We start from the raw sequence: 23,128 nt of genomic DNA on the forward strand, positions 1-23,128 counted from the left end.
TAACACACATTTCTTACCAAGCCACAGGACCATTGGTTATGTTGCACCCTGTATCTCTGTATTGATTCTTCAAGTCTCTGGAAGTCTGATGGATGAACACAATTCCTTCAGCTGGTGTTTTGGTGATTGTTTTAAAGAGTGCTCTCCAAGTTTTTGGTACAGTCTTTCATATGTGTTCACTTGAGTTGAGATCTGAGTACTCTGAAGACTGATTCACATCATTCTCACACTCAACCCATTCGGTAACCCCTCATCGTATTGATGGGAGATCATTCTGGAAGAGTCCCACTTCCCCTCAGGTCAGGAATGTTTCATAGATTAAAATCAATAAAAAAAACAGTTCTGAGAAATTTTGCTCACATGCAGCGACCTCTCCCTCAAACACTGAGATTGGACTCCTTGAACGAATAGTTGTTCCAACTATATGTTTACTTAGCTTCACTTGGAGCCTATCTGCAGATGTCTGCACAGAGCAACATCTGGGCCCTGCTGTGGAAAGTAACACCCATCTAAAGGGGGGTTCTCAAAGTCTTAGTGCCAATTTAAGGAGCCAACTTATGACTGAAAACAGCACATGAAAAATGTAAACCATAAATCTTTTAATAAGCAAGCATTTTTTGTTTGGTTTTGGTTTACAGGTTTTTAATCACTAGCCAGATGGAAATTTTTAACATCTATTACTTTTACTCATTGTTTGGAAGGTTTAGAAATTGTGAAGTGAATAAGTGAGCTCCACCCTTAAATTCGCTCTACCATATATAGATACATATACATATAGACCTTTGAGGCGTGACTCAAGAGTGTCTGGATATATTTAAAGCAAACAAGCTGTGGTGACAGAAGTTTATGCATTTAATTCAAATACAATTTAGCTTATTTGAAAATGTTTATACATTTTACAGTTTATTTCTGACCATTTCATGAACACAAATGTCTTTTTTGCTTTCATAAATAAAACCTTAAAAATGTGATTAAAAATTATGGGTATCAGTCTGTCTAGTTCGGAAGCAGAAACCACTGTGAGGCCATTTCTGCTGCTTTGGTGTAACAAAAGTAACATCGGAAGCAATGGAGAGGCAACAGGGAACCGTTTTGCAAGTGCTTTCCACGGACCATTCCTCTCTCCTTATCCCTCCTGACTAATTTTTCTATAGTTGTGCTTTTTTGCTAGTGTTCTTGTCACAGCTGGTAGAATGAGCTGGTATCGGCAGCCGATTCATGCTAACTCAAAGTATGAAGGAGACATCGTGAGATGGGCCAGCACATATGGAAAGCTGAATACAAAAAAAAGTACAAAAAAATATTGCAAAGATCATGAAGATAACTTGATCTACAGTAATTTGCATTAAACATCAGCTTTAATAAAGCTGAAGCTTGATAAACAGTCAGATCTTACATCATGTGAGGACGAGTGAGGCCAAGTAAATCCACACTGACATGACGTTATTTGGGTAGGGGTGCACATACACAGCCAGGGCAAACTCCACATTTGATGCCTGAACACTGTGAATGCCAGTGCTGTACACTGCCTCTATAATGGGCCGGATCTCAGAAAACACCAGATTGAGGGGGAATCCTGAAATCTTCAAAGGAAAAGAGAGAAAAAAAAAAGAGAAAACCAAAAAAAACCTGTTAGTGATATGAATTTTTCAAAGTGAGCTCACGTGCTTTCGGCCAACTTCTTCAGCACTGGACTTAAGATCCATGACACAACACAGTGACTCAGAGTAGCTTCTTGCGGAGGCACACCCTTTTTCAGACTTACTCTGTAGTCTCCCAGCAGGCTCTGCAGCTCATGGCGGTGTCCCTCAGCCACATCTTGTCCTCGGATCAGCTCCAGCTTGGGCAGGAACTGCTTCAGGGTGGTAGTGCAGTAGCGGTTCCAGCGGGTTGGCTGACGAGGTCGCCACTCCATTATCTTCTCCTTCAGGATCCTCTCGATTCTATTCAGAGTGACATGGTGCATGTGCTGCGTTTAGCCTGTGGTTGTTTTGAGAAGCAGCAGTTTCTGCTGTTTTACTTGCCTGTCCTGAAGCTCTGCTGCAGCTGCCCTGTCTGTGCGACGATACACCAGCTCCTCTGGCTAAAGACAATGACAAATTTTTGAGAAACAAACAAAGAAGTAAAAATAGGTTTATACAGTAATACTGAACACTTACTTGTATGCTAGACAGTCCAGGGTGGGAGAAAGTTCGGGAGAAAAACGGTTTCCACAAATTAGCTTTTGTGATGTCAAAACTGACCCTCATTGGTGATGTATATTGTTGAATGTTGAACCAAACCTTAAAATAAAAAAAAAAAAAAAAAAAAAAAACCACAACAAAAAGCAGACATGAATATAAAACTATGCAAAATTGTAAAAATGATGAAGAATAAATAAATGTATAAATCTTTATTCACATTGTCAGCATTGACCAAGCAGCCAACTGCCTGAAGTGGGCAGAAGGTGTCGTACTGCCCGTAGAACTGACCGCTGCTGGGATTCCAGATAAGGTAGAGGTTCTGCTCAAGGGTCAGGACATAAGCCGTGGGTCCCTGAGGAGGGAAGATTTTAGAACTCTTAGTGCTGCTGCAAGAACAAGTCTGAAAAATGAAGCAGCAAAAATAGCTGTTCTTGCAGTGGTGGCTGAAGACTGGTTGCAAAAGTCAGTCCCCATAGACTCCATTATCAAACTATGGAACTTTACAGCAAAGATAAGCATATTCACAGCCAACAAAAACTCTTTTGGTCTCTATGAATTTTTTAAAATAAAACATATTTAAACTATATTGCTTAGAGACTGTGGGTCACAGTAGGTGTAGCCGCTAGCTGTCTGCTTGTCTTTAGCCAATAAAAACTAACATGGAACTGACCAAAACTAACACTGAAGCAAGGACCTCTTACCCCTGTTTGGTATGTAGGCAGCAGCAGTGTGTTTGAGTGTTTATGAGTTATTCTGGTTTTGGGATAGCAGTCTATGAATACAGCTTGCTAATGGTAATTACTTCAACATTTATTTACAGTCTATGTGCAAGTTTTTAAAGCTGTGCTCTACTTAAAAATGTTACTGTGACACACATGAAATGTCTTCAGGTTTAAGAAATAAATGTCACCCACCTCCGGTATGGCTGTGCCAATTATAAGCCAGGCTTTCTTGCCCAAAGACAGGAAGTAGTTGCACAACAGTACAGCGTGTTCCTCTTCATCACCCGCTAGAAGGGTTAGGAATTGCTAAAAACAAACAACAACAAAAAAGCAGCTACCAAAAGGTACTACAATATGAGCACTGCCCTTCTGTATACAATGCTGGCTTCTTGAAGAAAGTTCACTTACGTCACAGGTGCTCCAAAGATCGCAGGTTGCAGAAAGTGAAACTTGGTCAGGCAGAGAAGGGATGAGTGACACAAATCGAGCAACGAGGGGCTGTGCGGGGATAAATATCAGTGCATCAGCAAATTATATCTAATTACCGAAGACGTTTTCTACATTAAGTAATATCACACTGACCGTGGCTTCCAATGGGTTATTGGGGAATTCATCCAGTAGCTCCTTTGGGGGACTGAGTGGTCGAATGTAACGTGTGATGAAGACAGTCTTCCCACTGAGGTCTATGACTGTGGTAATGCAGGGTCGGTCTGGGTATCTCTGAGCTGCGTCCCTCTCAAATCTCTCTGAAGCTTGCAATAAGCGCTCATCCTCTTGGGTGTCAAACTGCAAGAGAAGGTCAAATGAACAATGAATAAGGGCACAGAGCGATAGCTAAAAAGAAGTAACTTCAAATGTTGTGTCATGAATGGGTGATTAAAGGAGGATAAATGCTTTAATGGAGCAGTTACCTTCATTTCCTTTATCTAGTACATGCAGCAAAAGCAAATAAGCGATACAAGAGGATGACAGAAATAAGAGGAAATTAATTCATAACAAATTGTTTCAAAAATAAGAAACATGCATGTAAGTGTCTAAAATGTATAGGATCTATTTAAACACTTAAGCAGACATACTTTGCTTTGCTCATTTTCTTACGTTACATTAAAAATTGCTTAAGTTTCAAACAATGAGCAGGGCTTTTCCTACACAGAGAAAATTTCACTTGGCGCCAATGAACATCACCGGGATTGTGAGACTAAGTAATTTTTTAAAAATGGGGCTTCCTTACTTAAGCGTTTTTGTTTGTCAAATGGCTATAAATCATTCATTATTACTTTATGTATCACCTGACAACGCTATGACCTATTCTGAGCAAAGAATAAATCTTAAGAGGTCAGCCTTTATTAAAAGGCATTCCTTAAACCCAAAACTCTTCCTTTGGTTTTAGTTTTTTTCTTTTTCCTTCTTTGGGTTCTGTATGTCAAAGGGAAGAGATATTCCCAACATGGTTATCTCATGGACATAGTTCAGTATTTGAGCACAGAAGCCCCACCAATCAGATGGAAAATGGCTGAAAAAGTGAGTAGGTAAAATTACTAATAATAAAATCAAAACATGGAGCTAGAAATGAGCATACTAGGTCTCCTTTATATATATATATATATATATATATATATAGAGAAAAGCTTCTCTAAAGACTCATTGCAAAGTCAGATTACCAAAGCATGATGCTGAATGACTAGGGGTTTCTTGAGGTCGCCGTTTAAACTTACCTTCTCCCTAACAGACTCTCCAGGTACCAGCTGTGGATCGACAGTGATGAACAGCGTGATAAATGTTCCCTCACTCAGACTTCTCAAGATATCAAAACCACTATTAGTGAAGTGGCTCTTCTCCTTGCTGTAACCCAGCAGCACAGCTGGCGTGTTCACTTTAAATGTCCCCTCAATCTAAGAGAAATGTCAGTGAGAAGTCCAGTCAGTCACAGCCATTTAGTGTGTGTACATCAGGTCTGCTTAAATCATAGACGCACCTTGGACTGAGAATAAATTGTGCTGAAAGGAATCTTGACTGAGCCCAACCAGCGCTTCTCTATGTGGGTTTGAATTGATTTCCCTCTGTTTTTGTCATTCTGAGGAGCAAAAATACAAATAATTCAAGCAGCAAGTAATGAGGGTGAGGATGCAGAATTTTGTTAAATTTATTTTTAGATTCACTCTTGAAGAGCATAAAAACCCACAAACATAGTCACAAAGGTCTTTAGGAGATATCAATAAAGGCCAAAGTCAAGTTGGCAATTACATCAATATCTGATAATACAGAAATTAATTGTATTATATCACTAAAATGACATGTGTTGCTGTCTACATAGATAGAAATTCACATTTAACAGAAATTAAACATAAGCCATTTTTCACAGTATAACCTTTTATTTCACTTATCTGACTTTAAAATCAGGGACTCGCTCACTGTTAGCTGTTATTACGCTGCCTTCAAGACGTTAAACAGTGGATGTCCTTAGTTTCTTTTTTTTAATTAAATGAAAACAAAACAGAGATTGTCATTTTTGTCATCGACAGTGCTCGGGGCCCCTTATCTTATTGTAAGACAGATATTAAAACCCTTGGTGTGTAACTTGATGGTTCTTTTAAACCGTGTAGGCAGGTGAGTGCAGTAGTCCAATCTAGCTTTTTCCATCTGAGACAGCTAGCCAAAGTAAAGCCATATGTTCCAGCTAATCTCTTTAAACGTGTTATTCATCTGTTCATTACATACAGACTGGAGTACTGCATTTCTCTGTACTTGTCTGTACCAGTCTTCTATTTATAGTCATGGCGAGAGAGCCTTTTCTGTGGCAGGTCTCATACTCTAGAATAGTCTGCCTCTAAATATTAGATCTGCACAAACACTGGAACATTTTAAATCTTTACTGAGGACACATTTTTATGACCCCAACATTTTTTGTTTTTACAGCCTTGTTGTTGTTTTAGTCTTATCCCTTCTCGTTTATATTTTATTGCATCACTGTCATGCATTTTATTTATTTTAGTTGCATTTTAGTTTGTAAAGCATAGTTTGAAATGTGCTATATAAATAAACTCGATTTTTACCATTTGATTCACGGATATTAAACCAGGATCTTAAACCGAAATCTAAACCTGACAGGAAAACAATGGAGGGATGTGAGAAGTGAGACAAAGTGAACAGTGTTTACTCACCATCACAGTCTCATGTACCACTTCATCAAATATGTTGATGAAAACCTCATCTTTGACTGACTGCAGGCTAGCAGTGCTGTAGTCACCATTTGGAGCGCTGTAGAGAGGAACATTAGGTAAGTAACACCACTCAGCAGCCATTGTGCTGGGCAGTTATTTTGAAAAACAATGATGGGAAAATGCATGTTTAGAATCACCAGTCAAATCTGATGAAAAGTGCTCAAAAAGTCTCTCTTATAATGGTATCTGGTCAAAAACACCAAGCTTTCACTTTGTGATACACTGCATTAGCCAGCTCAGTTTCATCCTGATTAAAGGAGCCTGTGCAGGACAGGTACAAAGGCATGAGGAGATCCTAAACAACAACTATTTTTGTGCATGCTTGAGTTTTTGTGGATGAATAACGGAAAACAAAAAGAAAATCTTTAAACTGTTAATTAAAAGTCACACATGGCTAGCCTCCCATTTACAATTATAATGGGCATTTAAAAAAAACAAAAAAAAACAAAAAAGAAAACAATAAAAGAGATAATTAATAATAAAAGAAGCAGAGTAAAAAGGAATCCAATAAAAACACAACATACACTTACGATCAGTTATACGACATACAGCATCAAGTAAAACAGGTGCTGAGGCTAAATGCCTTGTAACTATAAATGTAAACTGACACTTTAGGGTGTATTGTAAAGAGTTATAGTTGGCCAGAGCATAGAAACTAAATGTCTTCCAAACGCAGGATAGACTTGAAGGATTTGCAACAACTGGGACTTAATGGACTCAGTTTGAGTCCCAGAGCACTAGCAGAGAAGTGAAGTAAAATGGCAGTTTCCCAGTGAGAGCCACAGAAGTAAACAGCCACACGGCACTTCTGTGAGACCACCCACATCGTACTATAAAAGCTGGTAGTAATAAACCTGAGGATATAAAGATGTAGGATGGAGAGAAAAGTGTCTTATATAAAGTTTTTCCTTCAAAACACGTAAGAACGTTATTTATTTTCCTTTTCCTGTACAAGAAAATTATTACTTTGTTATAGTTTATCAACAAGATTGTCCAACATTTTGAAATTCATATTTATAGTTTAATATGCATCAAAAATGCTAAGGTATTTATATTCTGAATTCCTCTTTATATTGGGACACTAAATAGTGGAAATCTACAAATCTGACAGTCCAACAGAGAGATCATTCAACACAAAGCCCCCCCCCCCCAAAGGAAAAGAGACACCCCTCCACCCCCCAAAAAACAAACAAGCAAACAAACGAACAAAAAAAGAAAAACCCAACTCACCTAAAAGGCAGCTGCAGCTCCTCGTTCCAGCATGGGTTTGGTCCATCGGCTGTGGCTGTTTGAAGTACTGTGCGTTGGAAGGAAACCTCCACAAATGGCCTCACCTGTATCTAAATTAGACACACAAATACTCCACATACTTGACACTGATTATAGAGACTCTGTATTGGTATCAGATTATGCTCGGCTGCTTGTGTAAAGCAAAATAAGATTAGACTTTGTGCTGTACCTGGTCGGGAAGCCCAATGCTGCCCTGAAGGGCACTATGAGATGTCTGTCCTGGTTTACTACAATAGAAACCCATTAAAACACGGTTCAGTGTCCAGTAAGGTTTCTAAACATATATGCTGGTTTCTAAATTTGAATGGCTGAACTCACTTGCTCTGAAGCCTGCGGACTGGGATATCATAAGCCCGGATGATGTTAACAAGCAATTTGATGTCTCCGTCAGACAGATTCTGGGCCGTCACCTTCTTTCTTTCTTTCCTCTGAGGTTTCAGTGGTCGTTTTGGTTCAGCCAGCTTGAAAAGGTTTATTCCTAAAATCCTGATAAATGCAACAAACATGTAATCACTTTGTCAACAGCCTGCAGGACTATTCATTTAAAATTAAATCTTACTGTAATGTAGATAAGAATTTGTGGCAATATGACAAAGCTTTTTTGCTCTAATTCTGGGTCGGGGTTACCACCAACAGTACTCAGTCCCTCCAGGTATTTGTAGTTTTATATGTCAATATCATTAAGGATTCTTCCTGTTAAAATGAAGTTTTTCTTTCCCACTGTCACCAAAGCATTTTCTCATAGGGGTATATATGATTGCTAGGCTTTTCTCTGTATTATTGTAGGGCCTTTACCTTCCAATATAAAGCACCTTGATGCCGCTGTTGTTCTGATTTGGTGCTATATAAATGAATTGAAAATTTAAAGTAACCTTTAATGGCATTAACAAGAACCGCTGGAAACATACTGTGCTGCTTATCCTGTATCTAAAGTCTAAAATAGGCATATCACAATAAGTGTGTATTGAACAATAATTGTGATATTTAAAAATAAACAGTTATTGTATTAATAACGCACAGAATAATATTGTTAATATCAGAAATTCTTCCCTTTGCAAGCTTTTGTATAATTATAGTTGTTAACAGTTGTTTAACTGATCTGACAAAAAGACAAGATACAACAACATCAACAATGATAATAATAATTTTTCAATAATTTTTTTTAAATACTTTTTTTCCACCCAAAATTATACGGATATTGTAATAAATATCACAATTTATTCTTTGATAAATGTGAAGTCAAATTTGGATATTGTGACAGCCCTGGTATAAATGTGCCGGCATATAATCTGGTATCTTACAGAATGGCTATGATTCAGGATGTAGCACAGGTACAGTACCAGTTGGAAGGACTGTGATTTAATCTCTGACTTCTCCACTTTGTTTGTCAACATATCCTTGTCCCTTTTTGGGGGGCCTTTTTCAGCTTTATTGATAGATACAGTGAAGAAATGACAGGAAAGTGGAGGGAGAGAGAGCGAGAGGGGAAGTAATGCAGCCACCGGCTGCTCAACGCACTAAGCTAAACCAGCGACCGTATACATGTCCTTTATACTAAATCCCATTGATTTATTTGTTTGTATCCTTTATTTTTGCATCCATTTGAGTGTGAGCATGTGCATCATAAATTTAGATAACAAAAGCGCTTGCATTTTTTAGGCATGTAGCACAGAAGCTTTTGAGTGCTCTGTAAAGGTAGAAAAGTGCTCTAAAAGTATCATTTCATTTACCAAATCAGTTGGATAATGCCCTGTTGTAGATTTACATTTATATAATTTCACTGCATTTCACTCTCAGACTGCAGGCTTGCTTGTGGTTCCTAGGGTATTTAAATGTGGAATGGGAGGCACAGCCATCAGCTATCAGGCCCCTCTCTGGATCTGCCTCCCAGTTTGGATTTGGGAAACAGACACTCACTCTACTTTTAAGATTCTTTCTATTTTGATAAAGCTTGGGACGACCGTGGCTCAGGGGGTTGGGAATCACATCTGTAACCGGAAGGTCGCCGGTTCGATCCCTGGGCTCTCTGTCCTGGTCGTTGTGTCCTTGGGCAAGACACTTTACCCTACCGCCAGAGGGGCCGATGGCGCGATATGGCAGCCTCGCTTCTGTCAGTCTGCCCCAGGGCAGCTGTGGCTACAACTGTAGCTTGCCTCTACCAGTGTATGAATGTGAGAATGAATGAATAGTGGCATTGTAAAGCGCTTTGGGTGCCTTGAAAAGCGCTATATAAATCCAATCCATTATTATTATTACTACTATTGTCGTAAATCATAGTACCTCAAGTCGCCCTGTCTTTTCTTTTACCTCACCCCCAACAAGTTGCCCTTCTCTTACAATGGTTCTCCCAGAGGTCTGTTTCTAGTAAAAGGAAGTTTTTCCTTCCCACTGTTACTAAGTGCTTGCTCATAGGAGGTCATCTGATTGTTGGGGTTTATTTTTATATTGTAGGGTCTTTACCCTAATGTAAGATGCCTTGAAATGACTTTAAATAAATCTGAAAAAATTAACTGGACTGACTTAAAATGGCAACAATCAGATGATCCCGTAGGAGCAAGCACTGGGCAACGGTAGGAAGGAAAAACTCCCTTTTACTAAGAACAGACCTCTGGCAGAACCATGCTAAGGGAGGGGCAGCCATTTACTGCAGCCTGATGGGGAAGAAAAACAATAGAGTAGAGCATATAAAGATATCCATCAGTATAATGTACTGCTGCAAGAGAATGCTAAAATTCTTCTTATATTAGCAGCTTCTAATATTTTACCATTTTATTGGTGTTAATCTCTATGAAATTTTACAGCTTTTAAAATCTTTAGCTTCATATTCTGACTAAATTCTTTTTCATTATTTACAAAACCCTGGGAGGATTGAACACTGGAAACAGTCTGTTATATTCATTCATGCACTCGTATTCAGGGTTTAAACTAAGAGGAGAAACAGAGACACAAAAGACAAAAAAACAAAACAAAGCAAAACTCCAAGAACATACCCTGGACCTGCACCACTGTAAAACAAACAAACAAAAAAAAGAAAAAGGAAAAAAAAAGAAGAAAAGCAGAAAAATAGAAAAAAATAATAATAAATGAAACAAAGTGTACATCAACAGCATGACTGACACTGATGTACATTATTAAATATATAAATCTGCTTAAAAATAGTCAAGGACTGAAATTGATTTCAAATGTTCTGTTATCATGTCCACATGTTGTGAAACCAGCTCTAGCACAACAGTGTATTAACTTCTAGAGGAGAGAACAAATTAGACAGGCGAATGCAGTGTTGAGTTAAGGATCAAATACACCAACCCAGCAGCTGCCAAAATGCACAGTTACATCAGCGTGTAATTTTATGCTGGCCCTGCAACTCTTTCTGATGACTGTTGAGCAAACGTGAAATTTCCTAGCCTTAGCTTTAGTGGTGAGGGAAGTATTTTTTATCAGTTCCTTTTTTGAAAGTACTAATACTGTACTGTTTATGACTCTGGTGCAAGAAAGTATTGCACTGGAAGTGTTAAATACTAAACATAAAAGTGCTTAATACAGGAAAGTGACTTCTGTGTCAGTTGCGCACAACATCATTAGATTATTAGCAGTAGACTAAAAGTACAGTTGAATGACAAGATGCAAGTACAGTACAAATACCTTAAATCTGTACTTAAGGAGAGTACCTGAGTGAATGTACACTGCACCACAGGTGAATAAAGAAAGAAATAGCCATACTTGAAAACATAACATACACAGTACAAACAAAAAAGCTCGTATATTTTGAGTCAGGCTATTCAGCTTTTGCTAGCAGTGCATATTTACCCAATGGTTGGTATCTCTTCTTCTGTCACCAAATCAGACAGGAGGTAGTGATGCTTGGCAAGAAGAAACCTGTTGATGACTGATTCTCGGATCTGTGGACAAATGCCAGGATTACACAACACTTAAGTCTCTTGTGTGCTAAATACTTGCGTATGAATTTTTTTTCTTTTTTAAAAAGCTCACCTTCTGAAGGTATTTGGCCACTAAAGCTCTGTGTGAATCCAAATGCTCTTTGGTATCAATTACCTCTCCCTCTTTCAATCTTTTTTCATATTCCTGAAATAATTTTAACCAAAGTTAAGAAAAAAAAAACTATTATCCTTTTATAGAGCTTCTGCATCTTCATTATACCACATTGATAATATTCTGCAATACACTTTTGAAAAGCTGACCTGGAAAACCGTATCAGTGACCTCCCTCTCTAAAGCAGGAATGAATTTGTAATTCCGAAACTCTGCAACTTCCTGGTTCCTTAGCTTGAGCAGACGAAACCTTCCAGACTTCTCTAACTCTTCATCAGTCACAAAATTAAACTCCTCCTGGAGATGTTCCAGGCGGAAGTACTCTGGAGCTGTTACTTCTCCACTACTGGCCACCTGTAAAAAACACATAGAGTTACATGGGAAAATGTTTCATTTGATGCGTTCATGTCCTTAAAAATAGCCATCTTCTGATACTCACTTTTAGCAGCTGCATGATGGAGGCATTTTTCGGATCGTTTGGATCCAGACGCGACTGCTTGGCCCACTCACCAATTTTTTTCATGTCATATAGTCCAGATGCCCCAATGTAGCTAACAGCATCAAGATGGCCCTTGCCACTAAGAAACACAGACAGATCAGTATTGACAATAACATAAAAACAACAAGTCTTTGAGCAATTTTGTAATATTTTATATTGCACAGAAGATAAAGTAAAACATTTAGAGATCAATTTAAAAACCAACACATTGTTGGACTGACACTGACAACTTCATATACCAAACACATCCCCCCGATCTGGCATTGCTTCATGCCATTTCAACTCCTTCATGCCAGAATCTACCTGCAAGGGCATATTTCCACATTGTGGCCCAATGTTATATGCAACATATTTATAAGGAGTGATGAGCTTGATGCCTAGACACCAATCTCAACCTCCAGTCATGTGAAAACTCTCTTTTTCATATGTCTGCATATTTTGCTGCAGTAATAAACCAATTCCAACCAACAGGCAGAAAATCAGTATCACGATAGCACTTCATCCTAACCCAAGGACACGCCATAGTCTTATAGAGATGGCCATTGCACAGTCTGTCATACACTTCAGTTTTCTGATTTGCTTTTCAGTGTATGTGGTTGTTGCATCTGGCTTTCCCTCCTTTCAATCACAGTTTTTACCATCTGAAGGGACAATAAGCTCCTCAGCCTCCTGTAATAGCCTTTATTTTAAAAAGCAAAGAATAGGTGCTGTCTCAGATCACTTCAGTTATAACATGCTGAAAAGTTATGCTGTCTCGGTGGGGGGGTGTAAATTTGCTTTTTCAGTAAGAAAACACAAAATAGTCCTTTAAAAACTTCTCCTGCTGTACACTGCAAAATGTTTGACAAATGTTAGCGAGCTAACCGTGCTAACGCGTTGAAGCCATGCAACCCACACACGGGGCGATCCGCGCTAACTTGCCAACGGAGATTTGCCGCGTTAATGCAGTTAGAGCGTTAACGTTATTTTAATGAGATTAACGCTGACAGCACTATATATGTATGTAATATATATATATACACACAGTGGCTTGCAAAAGTATTCGGCCCCCTTGAACTTTTCTACATTTTGTCACATTACAGCCACAAACATGAATCAATTTTATTGAAATTCCACGTGAAAGACCAATACAAAGTGGTGTACACATGAGAAGTGGAACGAAAATCATACATGATTCCAAACATTTTTTTACAAATAAATAACTGAAAAGTGGGGTGTGCATAATTCTATTAGGAAAATCAAGAAAGATACTACCTGTGAACGCCACCAGGTTGTTGAGAAATAGGAGGCGCAAGGGGTACATCATCGTCCCCGATACCCCAAGAAACACAGCACGAGACCTTCCCAGAAGTCAAAAGACTTTGCTTGTTGCTGCCATCAGCTTCAAAGGAGAGGGGCACATCTGAGAAGGTGTATAGAGTGTAAGAGAGAAGTTGATAAGTTAGTATAATTAAAAGTATTCTTGAAATATTCAAATATTTCATATCTGAAAAAAAAAAAAATGTACCACTTCCAACTCCCTCGTGGTCAAACATCACTCTCTGGTTGCTACTAAACTCAAATTCCTCAAGAGGGACGCTGCCTGTCACGACAGAGGGTTCTGGCACTGGAAGAAACACCTGAGCCAGGAGAGAGCATGATGACCCAATCTCCTCAAACACCTGCCCACACACAGTAAACACAAAAATTAATTGTTAGAATAGATCACAGCAGTCATTTATCAAGTAAATGCGTGGATACATAAAGTGGCAGCATGTTCAGCACTCTTTACTGTACCTGCAAACTAATGCTTTGGGGACAGTTGACTATCTTGAGATTGAATATCTGTCCAAAGTGCACCCTGAAGTCGGTGTTCAGGGAGCGACTGTCTGTTCGTGAAACTTCTTTGTCATTATAAAGGATCTTGGTGAAAAGAGAGCGCCTGGCAACATCTTCTCTTCGAGCTTTTTCGGCCCTAAACACGAAGAAAACAAACGTGATGAAAACATTCACAAAAACACAGTGAAAGTGCAGTTCATCATCATAACTGAAACACCTGCAAATAGGTGTGATATTCCCACCTGTGACAAATATTCTGCTATTAAGTTTTCTCATTTTAATAAAAAAACAAAACAAACAACCCTCACCCAAATATTTACTCTTTGCTGATTGGTTCATACATGTTTTGAAGAAACCTAGACCCTCTTTGTGTTTCTGCTGTGTCTACCTGGGGCACAGTTCACTGGCAGTGATGTTTGCAGATGCAGACAGCTCAGGAATCAGGATGGCCTCTCCTGGCTTTCTACGTATCCTGAGGGCTTTCTCCCTCACCCACTGCTCTATGGAGCCAAGGTCTGGTCTCTCTGGGGGCTCCGGCTTTGGGGGGGGTTCGTCAGTAGGTCCTTCTGATTCACTCACATCCTGTTCTTCATCTTCTCCTTCAGTGTCATCCTGTGCCTGACCTTTCTTCTTCTTTTTTTGCTTTTTCTTTTTGGCTTTCTGAAAACAGTGAACATGAGGAGGTGTGTGTGTGGGTATATCTTTACATTATGATTTGACATACAAAGTCAGGTGGACTGCCTTTAAACCACATTTTCAATTTTTTTTAATGCATGCATGATCCTTATTAAAAAACATTTATTGAAATGTGTCGTATGCAGGGGAAGATTAGATGAAGAATGCAGGTAAAAATGTAGGCACCTGTTTCTTTCTGCAGAGTTTCCATTCTTCCAGCCGTTTCTTGTACTCAGCTAATTTATTCTGGTATTCTTCCTCAGTCTCTGCCTCTAATTCTACAACCTCTGCCAAGATTTCATCTTCATAGTCCTGCTCATCTGACACCCGATCCACATTCTCCCTGAAGAGGCAATAGACAGCACAACAGATTAATGACACTGGGACAAGAATCTGGAGAACTCTCTACAGAGCAAATCTTACTCTATCCAGCTGATATCGATTAGGGATGAGTGATAAAACAATACCAGATTTTAAATCAGGGAGAATTTAGGGTGTTGGAAGTCTCAGATTTTGGCTCACGGGGATTGGGACTTTGAAAACTCTGGCCATTATTAACGTTAGCAATTATAATTAACAAATATAACAAAAAAAAAAAAAATAGGACAAACAAAACAGACCCCATTTAGTATTTTTATGGAGTTGCATAAAACATCCCCATAAAGAATATACACATTATTTTACTGTTACCGCCTCACTGAAATTTCTGTCACTTTTAGCTGTTACCTTCTGAGGTAGAGCTTGTAGGGTGTATTGGTAAACTTCTGGAACTCTCTCAGGGCTTTAATCTCCTTCCACACTTTAACTATATTTTTCAGAAGAGTCCTGTCTTTCTCCTGCTCACTGTCTCGGAGATGTCGAGTGTTCCTGTAATATTTGGAAAAACACTACTGCTCAAAGAGTCAATGTTACAGTGCATGTTTTTAGGCTACAAGGACTTCGTAGGATGCTAAGGGATGAACTCACCTAACCTCCAGATTATACTCAGAAATCCTCTGCTGCAAGGCCTGAGTGGGGTTAAGCCCACTATGGCTCTCCAGCATATTCCGCAGTGCATTCCTTAGTCCATTCAACTAAAGCAGAAAATAAGACACTAAACACACTGAATGCTGCATATAAACTCTGGAGTCCCTTTCATAGCTCACTTTACCTTGTCAGTGAGGTGACCTGTGAGATTATTGCGTTGCCTGGTTAGGTACTGATCGTACAGCTGAGCTAGGCGGGCGCCCAGGATGTGTTCGCGGCTGAAAAGTGGGTGATGGGAGAAGATCAGCCCAGAGACATCAACATCAAGCTGGTAGTCTCCCTCAGGATCTGCTGCACCAGCAATGTAAAGATTTGCATACTTGGACTTCACCGCCTGGGAGACAGAATAACACAATCCATCATGCACTATCCTGGGAAATGAAAACCACTATGAATTATACTTGGCACTTGTGCCTTGCCTGTGTGTTTCCAAGTTTCCAAGTATGTGCCAGTTTAAAGGAAGCATGAAATAGCTGGCAAGATTGAAAGCACCATCAGGGGAGTGCTGTAATGCAAAGTCATGCATGAAAATAATGTGCTATAAACACCCAACTTAACTACCCTGAACACTGTGTTTTCAGGATGAACACGTATGACAGCTGTGCCTGTCTCCAGAATTTAATAAATAAATATGAACAAGAGACGATAACTACTTGTTTTCCCTAGAGATAAAGACTGTGCTTAAACTCAAAGCCCTTTGTATCTGTAACTTATTTTTTCAGGGTTTACATATTTGTTTAACTGGACAGTCACACCACACATACCAGTAAAATGCTAATAAGGCTGGAATCAACTGCTTCTAATAAAGATGCGGATGTAGTCTAATGAATTACAGGAAATATAACACTCATCCATCCGTTTCAAATTATCCAGGAATTTGTTTACACAAGTTTACCCATTTATTTCACATTTTATTTTCCACAAGGCTTCATCACTTTGTTGGGCAGGTAAGCCATGGAAACTGTGAGCACGGTTAGGTCAGGGCAGCTGGGAACATTTTTACTGGTGATTTTTTCCCCCCATTATTCATCTTCTCACTGTTGTTTTAAAAATGTTGATTTTTAATATTATTTAATAAAAGTAATAATAATTAATAAGTTAAAATGAAATTATTGTAATGAGGCTGCTTCAACTCAAGTTAAGCTATCACCAGTGTCTCCTCTTCTCTGTGTAACACATGCAGCCATGAACTAGACTTCACTTGACAGAAGTGTATGTGACAACACAAATTTCAGATGCACCTCTTTAACCGGTCAGCTATCTAGTAGGAAGTATGTGTGCATTGAATCATGTTTGCCATTCCCTAGCAACTGTCACTACCGTATCACTACCCTATCCATTCCCTATCACTAGATAGGAAATGCAGTACAAAAGACAAACATGTCTGAAGACGACCGTTTCTTGCTGGGAACAAGGACAACCCTGAAAAATAGTCCAATAAAGGTTTTTAGTGTTTTTATTGAAACTATTACATATTTAACTGTTTTCACTGCTTGTCAAACAAAGCAGCTAACTTAAGAATTTAAAGGGATCTTCAAAAGTGTTGTTTTATTATTCAAAAAATTATCAAAGTATTTGATAGATTAATAAATAATAAAATAACAGTTAAGGTACAGCCATGCTCTTCTTTCTTGTTTAAAAATCATAAGTAAGGGGTAAAAGTAAAGCCTTGAAAAGCTAGGGTTTAATTTTAATGCTGGCTCTTCTTCAGATGTAATTTCACAGCTTGCAATACTTTTAACGTCTACAAATGGAGTTTGGAGTTTTGATGTTGCTGTAAATTTTGAGAAGATAGCATATCACAGATGTGTTGGCCTCCATCACTGATCTGTCCTCCAATAACAAATGCATACCTCCTCTCTATTTCTTTGTACCAAATGCCAAACTGCCCTTTTGCTTTTTTCTAAAAGGCAAAGAGGTTAGAAAAGAAGAGAGGGCATCGCAACGCCCTCAGTGTAGGAATGCAAACAGTGCTTTAGATGATGAAAATGAACAAAATGATTGGTGTGTGTGTGTCAGACCTTCCTATACACAGTCTGTAGCGCAGGATCTAGGGCCTCCTCCATGTGGAAAAGGGGGGGTCTTGTGGATGATTCCTTGATGGGGTTAGGCAGAGCGATGATCCTGCCATCATCTCCAAACCACTTCTTCCCCTTAGCAAATAAAAACAACACAGTAGGGATATGAATACACAGATAATAATATAATAAAACAAAGTAATGAAAAGTCTCTTATGGTAGTTTTATTTTAATGGAGAGAGGTAGAATGTCAACCAAAAACCCAGAAGGTCTTCACTCTAATCAAAATACAAGAAAAAGTGATGTGTCTCCTTAAACTATATTCCAAAAACATGAACAACACAGACTGTTACACTGCTATACACAAACTTTAATATAAGAGCAGTACACTTAGGTCAGACCAGTGGGTCAATATCTTCCCTGAGATGCGTGAAAACCTGGTGACCAACTATAACAAACATCTTACTGTTGTGCTTGCTAACCAGGGTTTCTACTAAGTCATGTGTTACGTGGGGATCAAAAACGTCTTTCACTCAATGACATTAAAAAAAACTATTTTTTAAAATTGAAAATACCTTAAAAATTACTCAGGAAATTTTGGCTTTTTAGCTGATGTTACCTCCTCCATTTTCAAAATCCGATTCTCCAGAATATTCTCATTGGTCAGGGATACGGGAGGCCTTTCCCCTACATAGAGACCCTCATCCTCCAGGTATCGAGGTTTCATGTTTTCAGGCAGTTTGATGGAGGTTGGAACTATGAAAATTAAGCATAATATAATTTTTTCCCATATGAGGGAGGTGCAGATGTGAATTAAAATATTTAAGACATGATATTATATACCTGTTCGAAAGCTGGGTGTAAACAGGAGTTCGCTTTGTAGCTGAAGAAGTTTTTGGTACCCGACATACTCGGCTTTCCTTATTTCCAAGAAGTCCTGGGGTGACTGGTCAATGACAAATAAATCTTCTTGGGTTTGTACAAGAGGAGCTTCTTCACTCTGAGAGAAGGATGAAGATGAGGCAGTTAGTCCATCTTATGCAAATGAAAAAAGGTAAGAAATAATTTTGACAAAAAAAAAAAAAAAAATATTGGTTGCCCTGTTACCTGGGTTTCATTTTCTTCTTGAATATCTTCATCAACATCTTCATGCTCTTCGTCTTCATCTGTTGTTTTCCTCTGTTTTTGTCTTCTCCTGCTGCTCGTCTCAATCACATCTGGTGGATCGGGGTCAAAGTTCAACGTGAAGAAATTGAATGCTTCTTCAGCTGTCGGCAGGCCTTTTCCTACCTGTATTTGCAAAGAATAAAATGAATACATTAAATTTCATTATACAACTGCTTTTTGTATACAGGATTTCAATCTCAATCCATGCCTTACTTGTCTTGCTGCTTCTCTGAACCTGACCCTGGTGCTGAGGGGTGGAGGGGAGTCCCGTCTTCCAGCTCTGTCTGCATCAGCCTGTGAAACACCAGGAATTAACTTCCACCAATGGAAAGCAATACATGAGCCCAGTTAAGGTGAGATAGAGGCTCACCTCTCTGTCAAACCTTGTTACGGTGTCTCTGTCTCTGAGGCTATGGAGACGACTGGGAAACTCGAGAGAGGCCTCCTTATCCTGAAGGCTCTCACCTTTAGACTGAAATACAAGCCACAGATTATAGAGCAACAATTTCACTCAGATCGTGTGCTGTGTGTGAGAAAAAGAAACTCCATTTACCCTGGCTGCTTTTAGTTTCTCTTCCAAGCGTCGTTTCACAAAGTCATCTAAATGGTGAGTGTGCTGAGTTCTTGAGGTGAGACCTAGAGCACAAAGCACTTGTTTAAGGCTCACTTAAACAACATCAACTACCTTCTGTCAAATTTTGATATTAAATGCTGCTTACATTTGGATACCTGGTGTCTGATTAAGAGTTTCCAGATTTAAATCATACATAATTTTCAGTTCTTTACCCAGGTAAAAGAGTTTTGCTTTTTAAGAATCCTAGGCCATGTGGCAGTCTCCAACCCATATACCGTAGAAAGATTCACTACCATCCTATCATATGCTTTCTCTAGATCCACAAGCAGCAACTTTTGAGCTTCTCTATACATATCTACATTATCAAAGCAAACATAGAATCTGTAGTGCTTTTTCCGTGTATGAAGCTATACTGATGCTCACTGATCACCACCTTCCTTCTTAACCTAGCTTCAACATTTCTTTCCCATAGTTCCATGGTAAGGCTTATCAACTATACCCTTTGTACCTACTACAGTTCTGTACATCACCCTTGTTCTTGAAAACTGGTAACAGTACACCTCTTCTTCATTTATCCCTAAAATTGTCTGGCTAAAAAGACAACCACTCTTTCTCCAAGACATCGCCATACCTCCACAGGTATGTGACCTGAGCCAACTAGCTTTCATTCTCTTTATACATGCCCTCACTTCCTTCTATTATTAACTAAGCATTTGTATGATACGATTGCATATTATCAGCTTTTCTCTCACTCAGAGTTTGTACTGTTAGTTGTTTGAGGTCTCTCTACTCTCCCTTTTTTCCCCCTCCTCTTTCACTGCACCTCCCAAGTGACAGATGGTGGCTTCGTCCAAAGGTTTCTTCCTATTAAAAAGGTGTTCTTCTCTACCAACGTCACTGAGTTCTCACTCACAGTTAAAAATGTTTGGGCTCTCTCAAACAATGTAGTGTCTTTACCTTGCAAAATAAAGTATCTTGAAGTGGTTGTTGCTGTGAATCAATACTATATAAATAAAGTGAACTGAACTGATCTCTAATAGCACGTTTTAATTGCCTCTAGACTATGCAAAGCTAAGCTGCAAAGTTTTTAACCAAACCTAAATCAAGGTATCACATCACACCAATTTAGGCTTTTTACAATGACTCAAAGTATGTTTTACAGTGATTTTGCCTTCTAATCCCTTTAAGAATTTTTGTAACTTCCCCTAAATTCTTCTGTTCTCTACATGACACTTTAATTTTATGATTTTATGACTTGTAGGTTTTATTTTTGTATTAAATAAAAAAATACAAGTTTTCTATATTTGTATGAAACGTCTACTACATATAAAGATGATCATTATTATGGTCTTATAGCCTGGGGAAAAAAACAAACAGTTGAGTACTGTTTTGTGTTGTTACCAGATCACTCATTACTTGTATGATGAAGGAGTAGAGGTACATTTGATTAAGACATAAACACAGACCTTTCTGAGAACCAGTGCGAGATTTCGATAAAACCACTGAATCGTCCGCTTTCTCAGATGGTCCCTCATCTGCACTGTACTGCTGGATGGAAGTGACATCCTTGACATCATCAGCATCACGGGACTTCTGGATGGAAGACTGTTCAAGCAGCTAATAAAAGCCAGAAGCAATCAAAACTGTTAGAATTTTTAACCGTGCCATTAGTGGAATCACAGAAATGAGGTGGATACCAAAAGATTTACCCTTTTCTTTCTCTTCTGTCTCTCAGCTCTTAAATGGCGTTTCAAAGCCTCTCTTTCATCTTCTTCACCGTCTTCAGGCGCCTGGCATACACAAAGATACACTTTATATGGATAGCAGAAAAATGAAAACTTGCATCCAAGCTGGTATTTAGCGCACTAAAGCCGGAAGAAAGGCTGAAGAAGGTAAGAAGTTGGTGTTCAGCAGCCAGCAGGAATGAGCAGCTAAAACCTAGTTAAGGGCACCAACCTCCATTGTAGTTCGTGGGTCCTCTTCACTCAGTTTGATAGAAGGAACCAGAGCCTATCGAGTACAGTTAGATTTACTAAAGCGTTACAAGCTCCCTTATCTGTGCTCCTGTGTGCATTTCTGATGTTGAGTGTGTTCAAAATGAGCCTGGCTCCTCCGGTCATGTTGTGTCTTGTCAGGAAAGAATGACGCTCGCTCATTTAATGCTGGCGGAACTTGACAAGGTAGCTGTCACTTCACAGTAAAAATAAATAAATAAAAATATAACCAAGTTTTCAAAGCCTGTGACTTTACCTGGACGTCGTCCTCATTTTTCTTCTTAACTAGAGTTCCTTGGAAAGCCCGTCGTTTCTTATGCAGTTTTTCTCGTATATCACTGCAACAGAAACAGAAATGAAATTGTTTTAAAACAGAAACAAATTAGCTTAGCTTAGCATCTCACAGGCGTATTATTTATGGTTGAGAGCAAAGAGAGAAGCGTTACCTTTTGGAAGCCAGATTTGCGATGCTTTTTCTCAACAATAGTAAACGGTTTGAAATAAAAACCACTACTTTACTGCAGCTAGATATCCATAAGCACCTTTCCCGCAATTATTAGATATTTAACATTAAGCAAACAAATTCCGTTATCGCTGCCTAGTAACGGTATAAACTATTTCTCGACCTACCTTGGAAGACGACCGATGCAACCTAAACTTATAAGCAGTTTTGGATTTCATTCGTCTAGTTGACTGTCAATCAAACAGCTTAGTGACGCGTGAACCCGCGTAGTACGGAGTCCGAGAAGGTACAGATCCGTTTTTTTTGTTTTGCACCGTGCTCATTTAGAATGCCGGGTACAGCGAAACTAATTAAAAAAGAGGTAAAAGAAAATGAAATTAAGTGTTTTTTTAAAAAACATTTTGCCATAAAAACGTCAAATGTATGAACAAATAATATCACAATATAACACTATCTTATGTAGTGTGAAAAACAAAACTACTAAGTTTGTTATTGTCTATTTTTTCAATTGCTTTATTTTTGTGTTGGGATTTTCTTACTATTATTTATTGTGTTGTTGGGTTTTTAACATTTTTTGGTTTCTGGTCGATAATGATTGTCATTACAATACTAGGGAATTTGTATATCAGTAAATTTAATTTCTGCTAAAGTGGACCTGTGATGCTTATTTTCTTACCCTTCCTAATAAAGAAAGAAAGCTTACAGCCATCTGAACAGGAGTCTATGCATTTCTACTATGAAAAACTAAGTACAGTTGTTGATTTATTGATTAATTGATCACCAGCAAGTTTGAGCACCTCTATTAAAGCAGATGTTTTAGCAGTTTGCTGGTCTGGAGCATTCAGGTGTGTGTTAACACAACGCTTCTCAGGTCTACTCGGGACTGGACATCCCAGCAAATTCACCATAAGGTCAGACCTTGAAATTCTCAGAGAAATGGGAAAAAAACCCCACTCCATCCAGCTGGTTTGAGAGATTAGGGAACACTGATCTCAAAAGACATAAACATAGACCATAACAAACACAAAAACTGGGTTGAAGACTCAGGACCATGACAGAACAAGTATGGATTTTATGTGGAAGGGGAAAGCCAGGAGAAACCTCTACTCTCTAAAAAAAAGTTGGCAGCATGGTTTACGTTTGCATGTTGGCAAGACTTTTGGTACAGTTTTAGTTGGACAGATGAGCCCAAAGTGGAGATTTGGTCAAACTACACAGCACTATGTTTGGCAAAAAAATCAACACAACATACACCTCATACCTCTTTGGCTTGTCTGATCACTGTAGTCACCAAGTGGACCATGAATTCTTCTGTATTATAGAGTCAAATGTTATACCATCAAGAGTTAAAGCTAGCCCAGTGGCCCAGTCAAAGTCCAGGCATCAACCCCACTGAAATGCTGTTGCATGACCTTAGGAGAGCTGTGCA

The 23,128-nt window shown here is 38.8% G+C and overlaps 1 protein-coding gene across 2 annotated transcripts; it reads right to left on the reverse strand.

Annotated features, from left to right (window-relative positions):
• Positions 1 to 584: 584 nt before the first annotated feature.
• cc2d2a (coiled-coil and C2 domain containing 2A) lies at positions 585 to 21,873 on the reverse strand. Of its 2 annotated transcripts, XM_076880226.1 has the most exons (40): positions 21,683 to 21,873; positions 21,493 to 21,574; positions 21,199 to 21,252; positions 20,952 to 21,032; positions 20,709 to 20,859; positions 19,222 to 19,304; positions 19,039 to 19,140; positions 18,882 to 18,962; positions 18,609 to 18,791; positions 18,345 to 18,501; positions 18,121 to 18,257; positions 17,505 to 17,636; positions 15,608 to 15,817; positions 15,424 to 15,530; positions 15,184 to 15,324; positions 14,644 to 14,800; positions 14,171 to 14,442; positions 13,741 to 13,918; positions 13,472 to 13,625; positions 13,219 to 13,366; positions 11,905 to 12,043; positions 11,616 to 11,819; positions 11,407 to 11,499; positions 11,224 to 11,315; positions 10,407 to 10,421; positions 7,735 to 7,902; positions 7,586 to 7,643; positions 7,357 to 7,466; positions 6,067 to 6,163; positions 4,881 to 4,979; positions 4,621 to 4,797; positions 3,488 to 3,691; positions 3,314 to 3,403; positions 3,098 to 3,211; positions 2,401 to 2,535; positions 2,160 to 2,282; positions 2,025 to 2,083; positions 1,766 to 1,943; positions 1,397 to 1,583; positions 585 to 1,274 (listed from the first exon to the last, which is right to left on the reverse strand). In XM_076880226.1, exons 3-39 carry the CDS (start codon positions 21,202 to 21,204, stop codon positions 1,398 to 1,400), a joined length of 4,821 nt encoding a protein of 1,606 aa, XP_076736341.1. In that variant the 5' UTR covers positions 21,205 to 21,252; positions 21,493 to 21,574; positions 21,683 to 21,873; the 3' UTR covers positions 585 to 1,274; position 1,397. The 2 variants fall into 2 exon arrangements, with proteins under 2 accessions (XP_076736341.1, XP_076736342.1); XM_076880227.1 differs by lacking the exon at positions 10,407 to 10,421 and having other exon boundaries at positions 585 to 1,583.
• Positions 21,874 to 23,128: the final 1,255 nt, after the last annotated feature.

This window comes from Maylandia zebra, linkage group LG23 (assembly GCF_041146795.1).
Source record: "Maylandia zebra isolate NMK-2024a linkage group LG23, Mzebra_GT3a, whole genome shotgun sequence".
Classification (NCBI taxonomy): Eukaryota; Metazoa; Chordata; class Actinopteri; order Cichliformes; family Cichlidae; genus Maylandia; species Maylandia zebra.

Excerpts from the sequence above, each read along its gene's own strand:
- cc2d2a (XM_076880226.1), bottom strand. Across the intron at positions 14,801-15,183 it reads TACAAGCTCTACCTCAGAAG|GGAGAATGTGGATCGGGTGT; the intron begins GTAACAGCTAAA and ends TTGCCTCTTCAG. Across the intron at positions 3,212-3,313 it reads ATCTTTGGAGCACCTGTGAC|CAATTCCTAACCCTTCTAGC; the intron begins GTAAGTGAACTT and ends GTTTGTTTTTAG.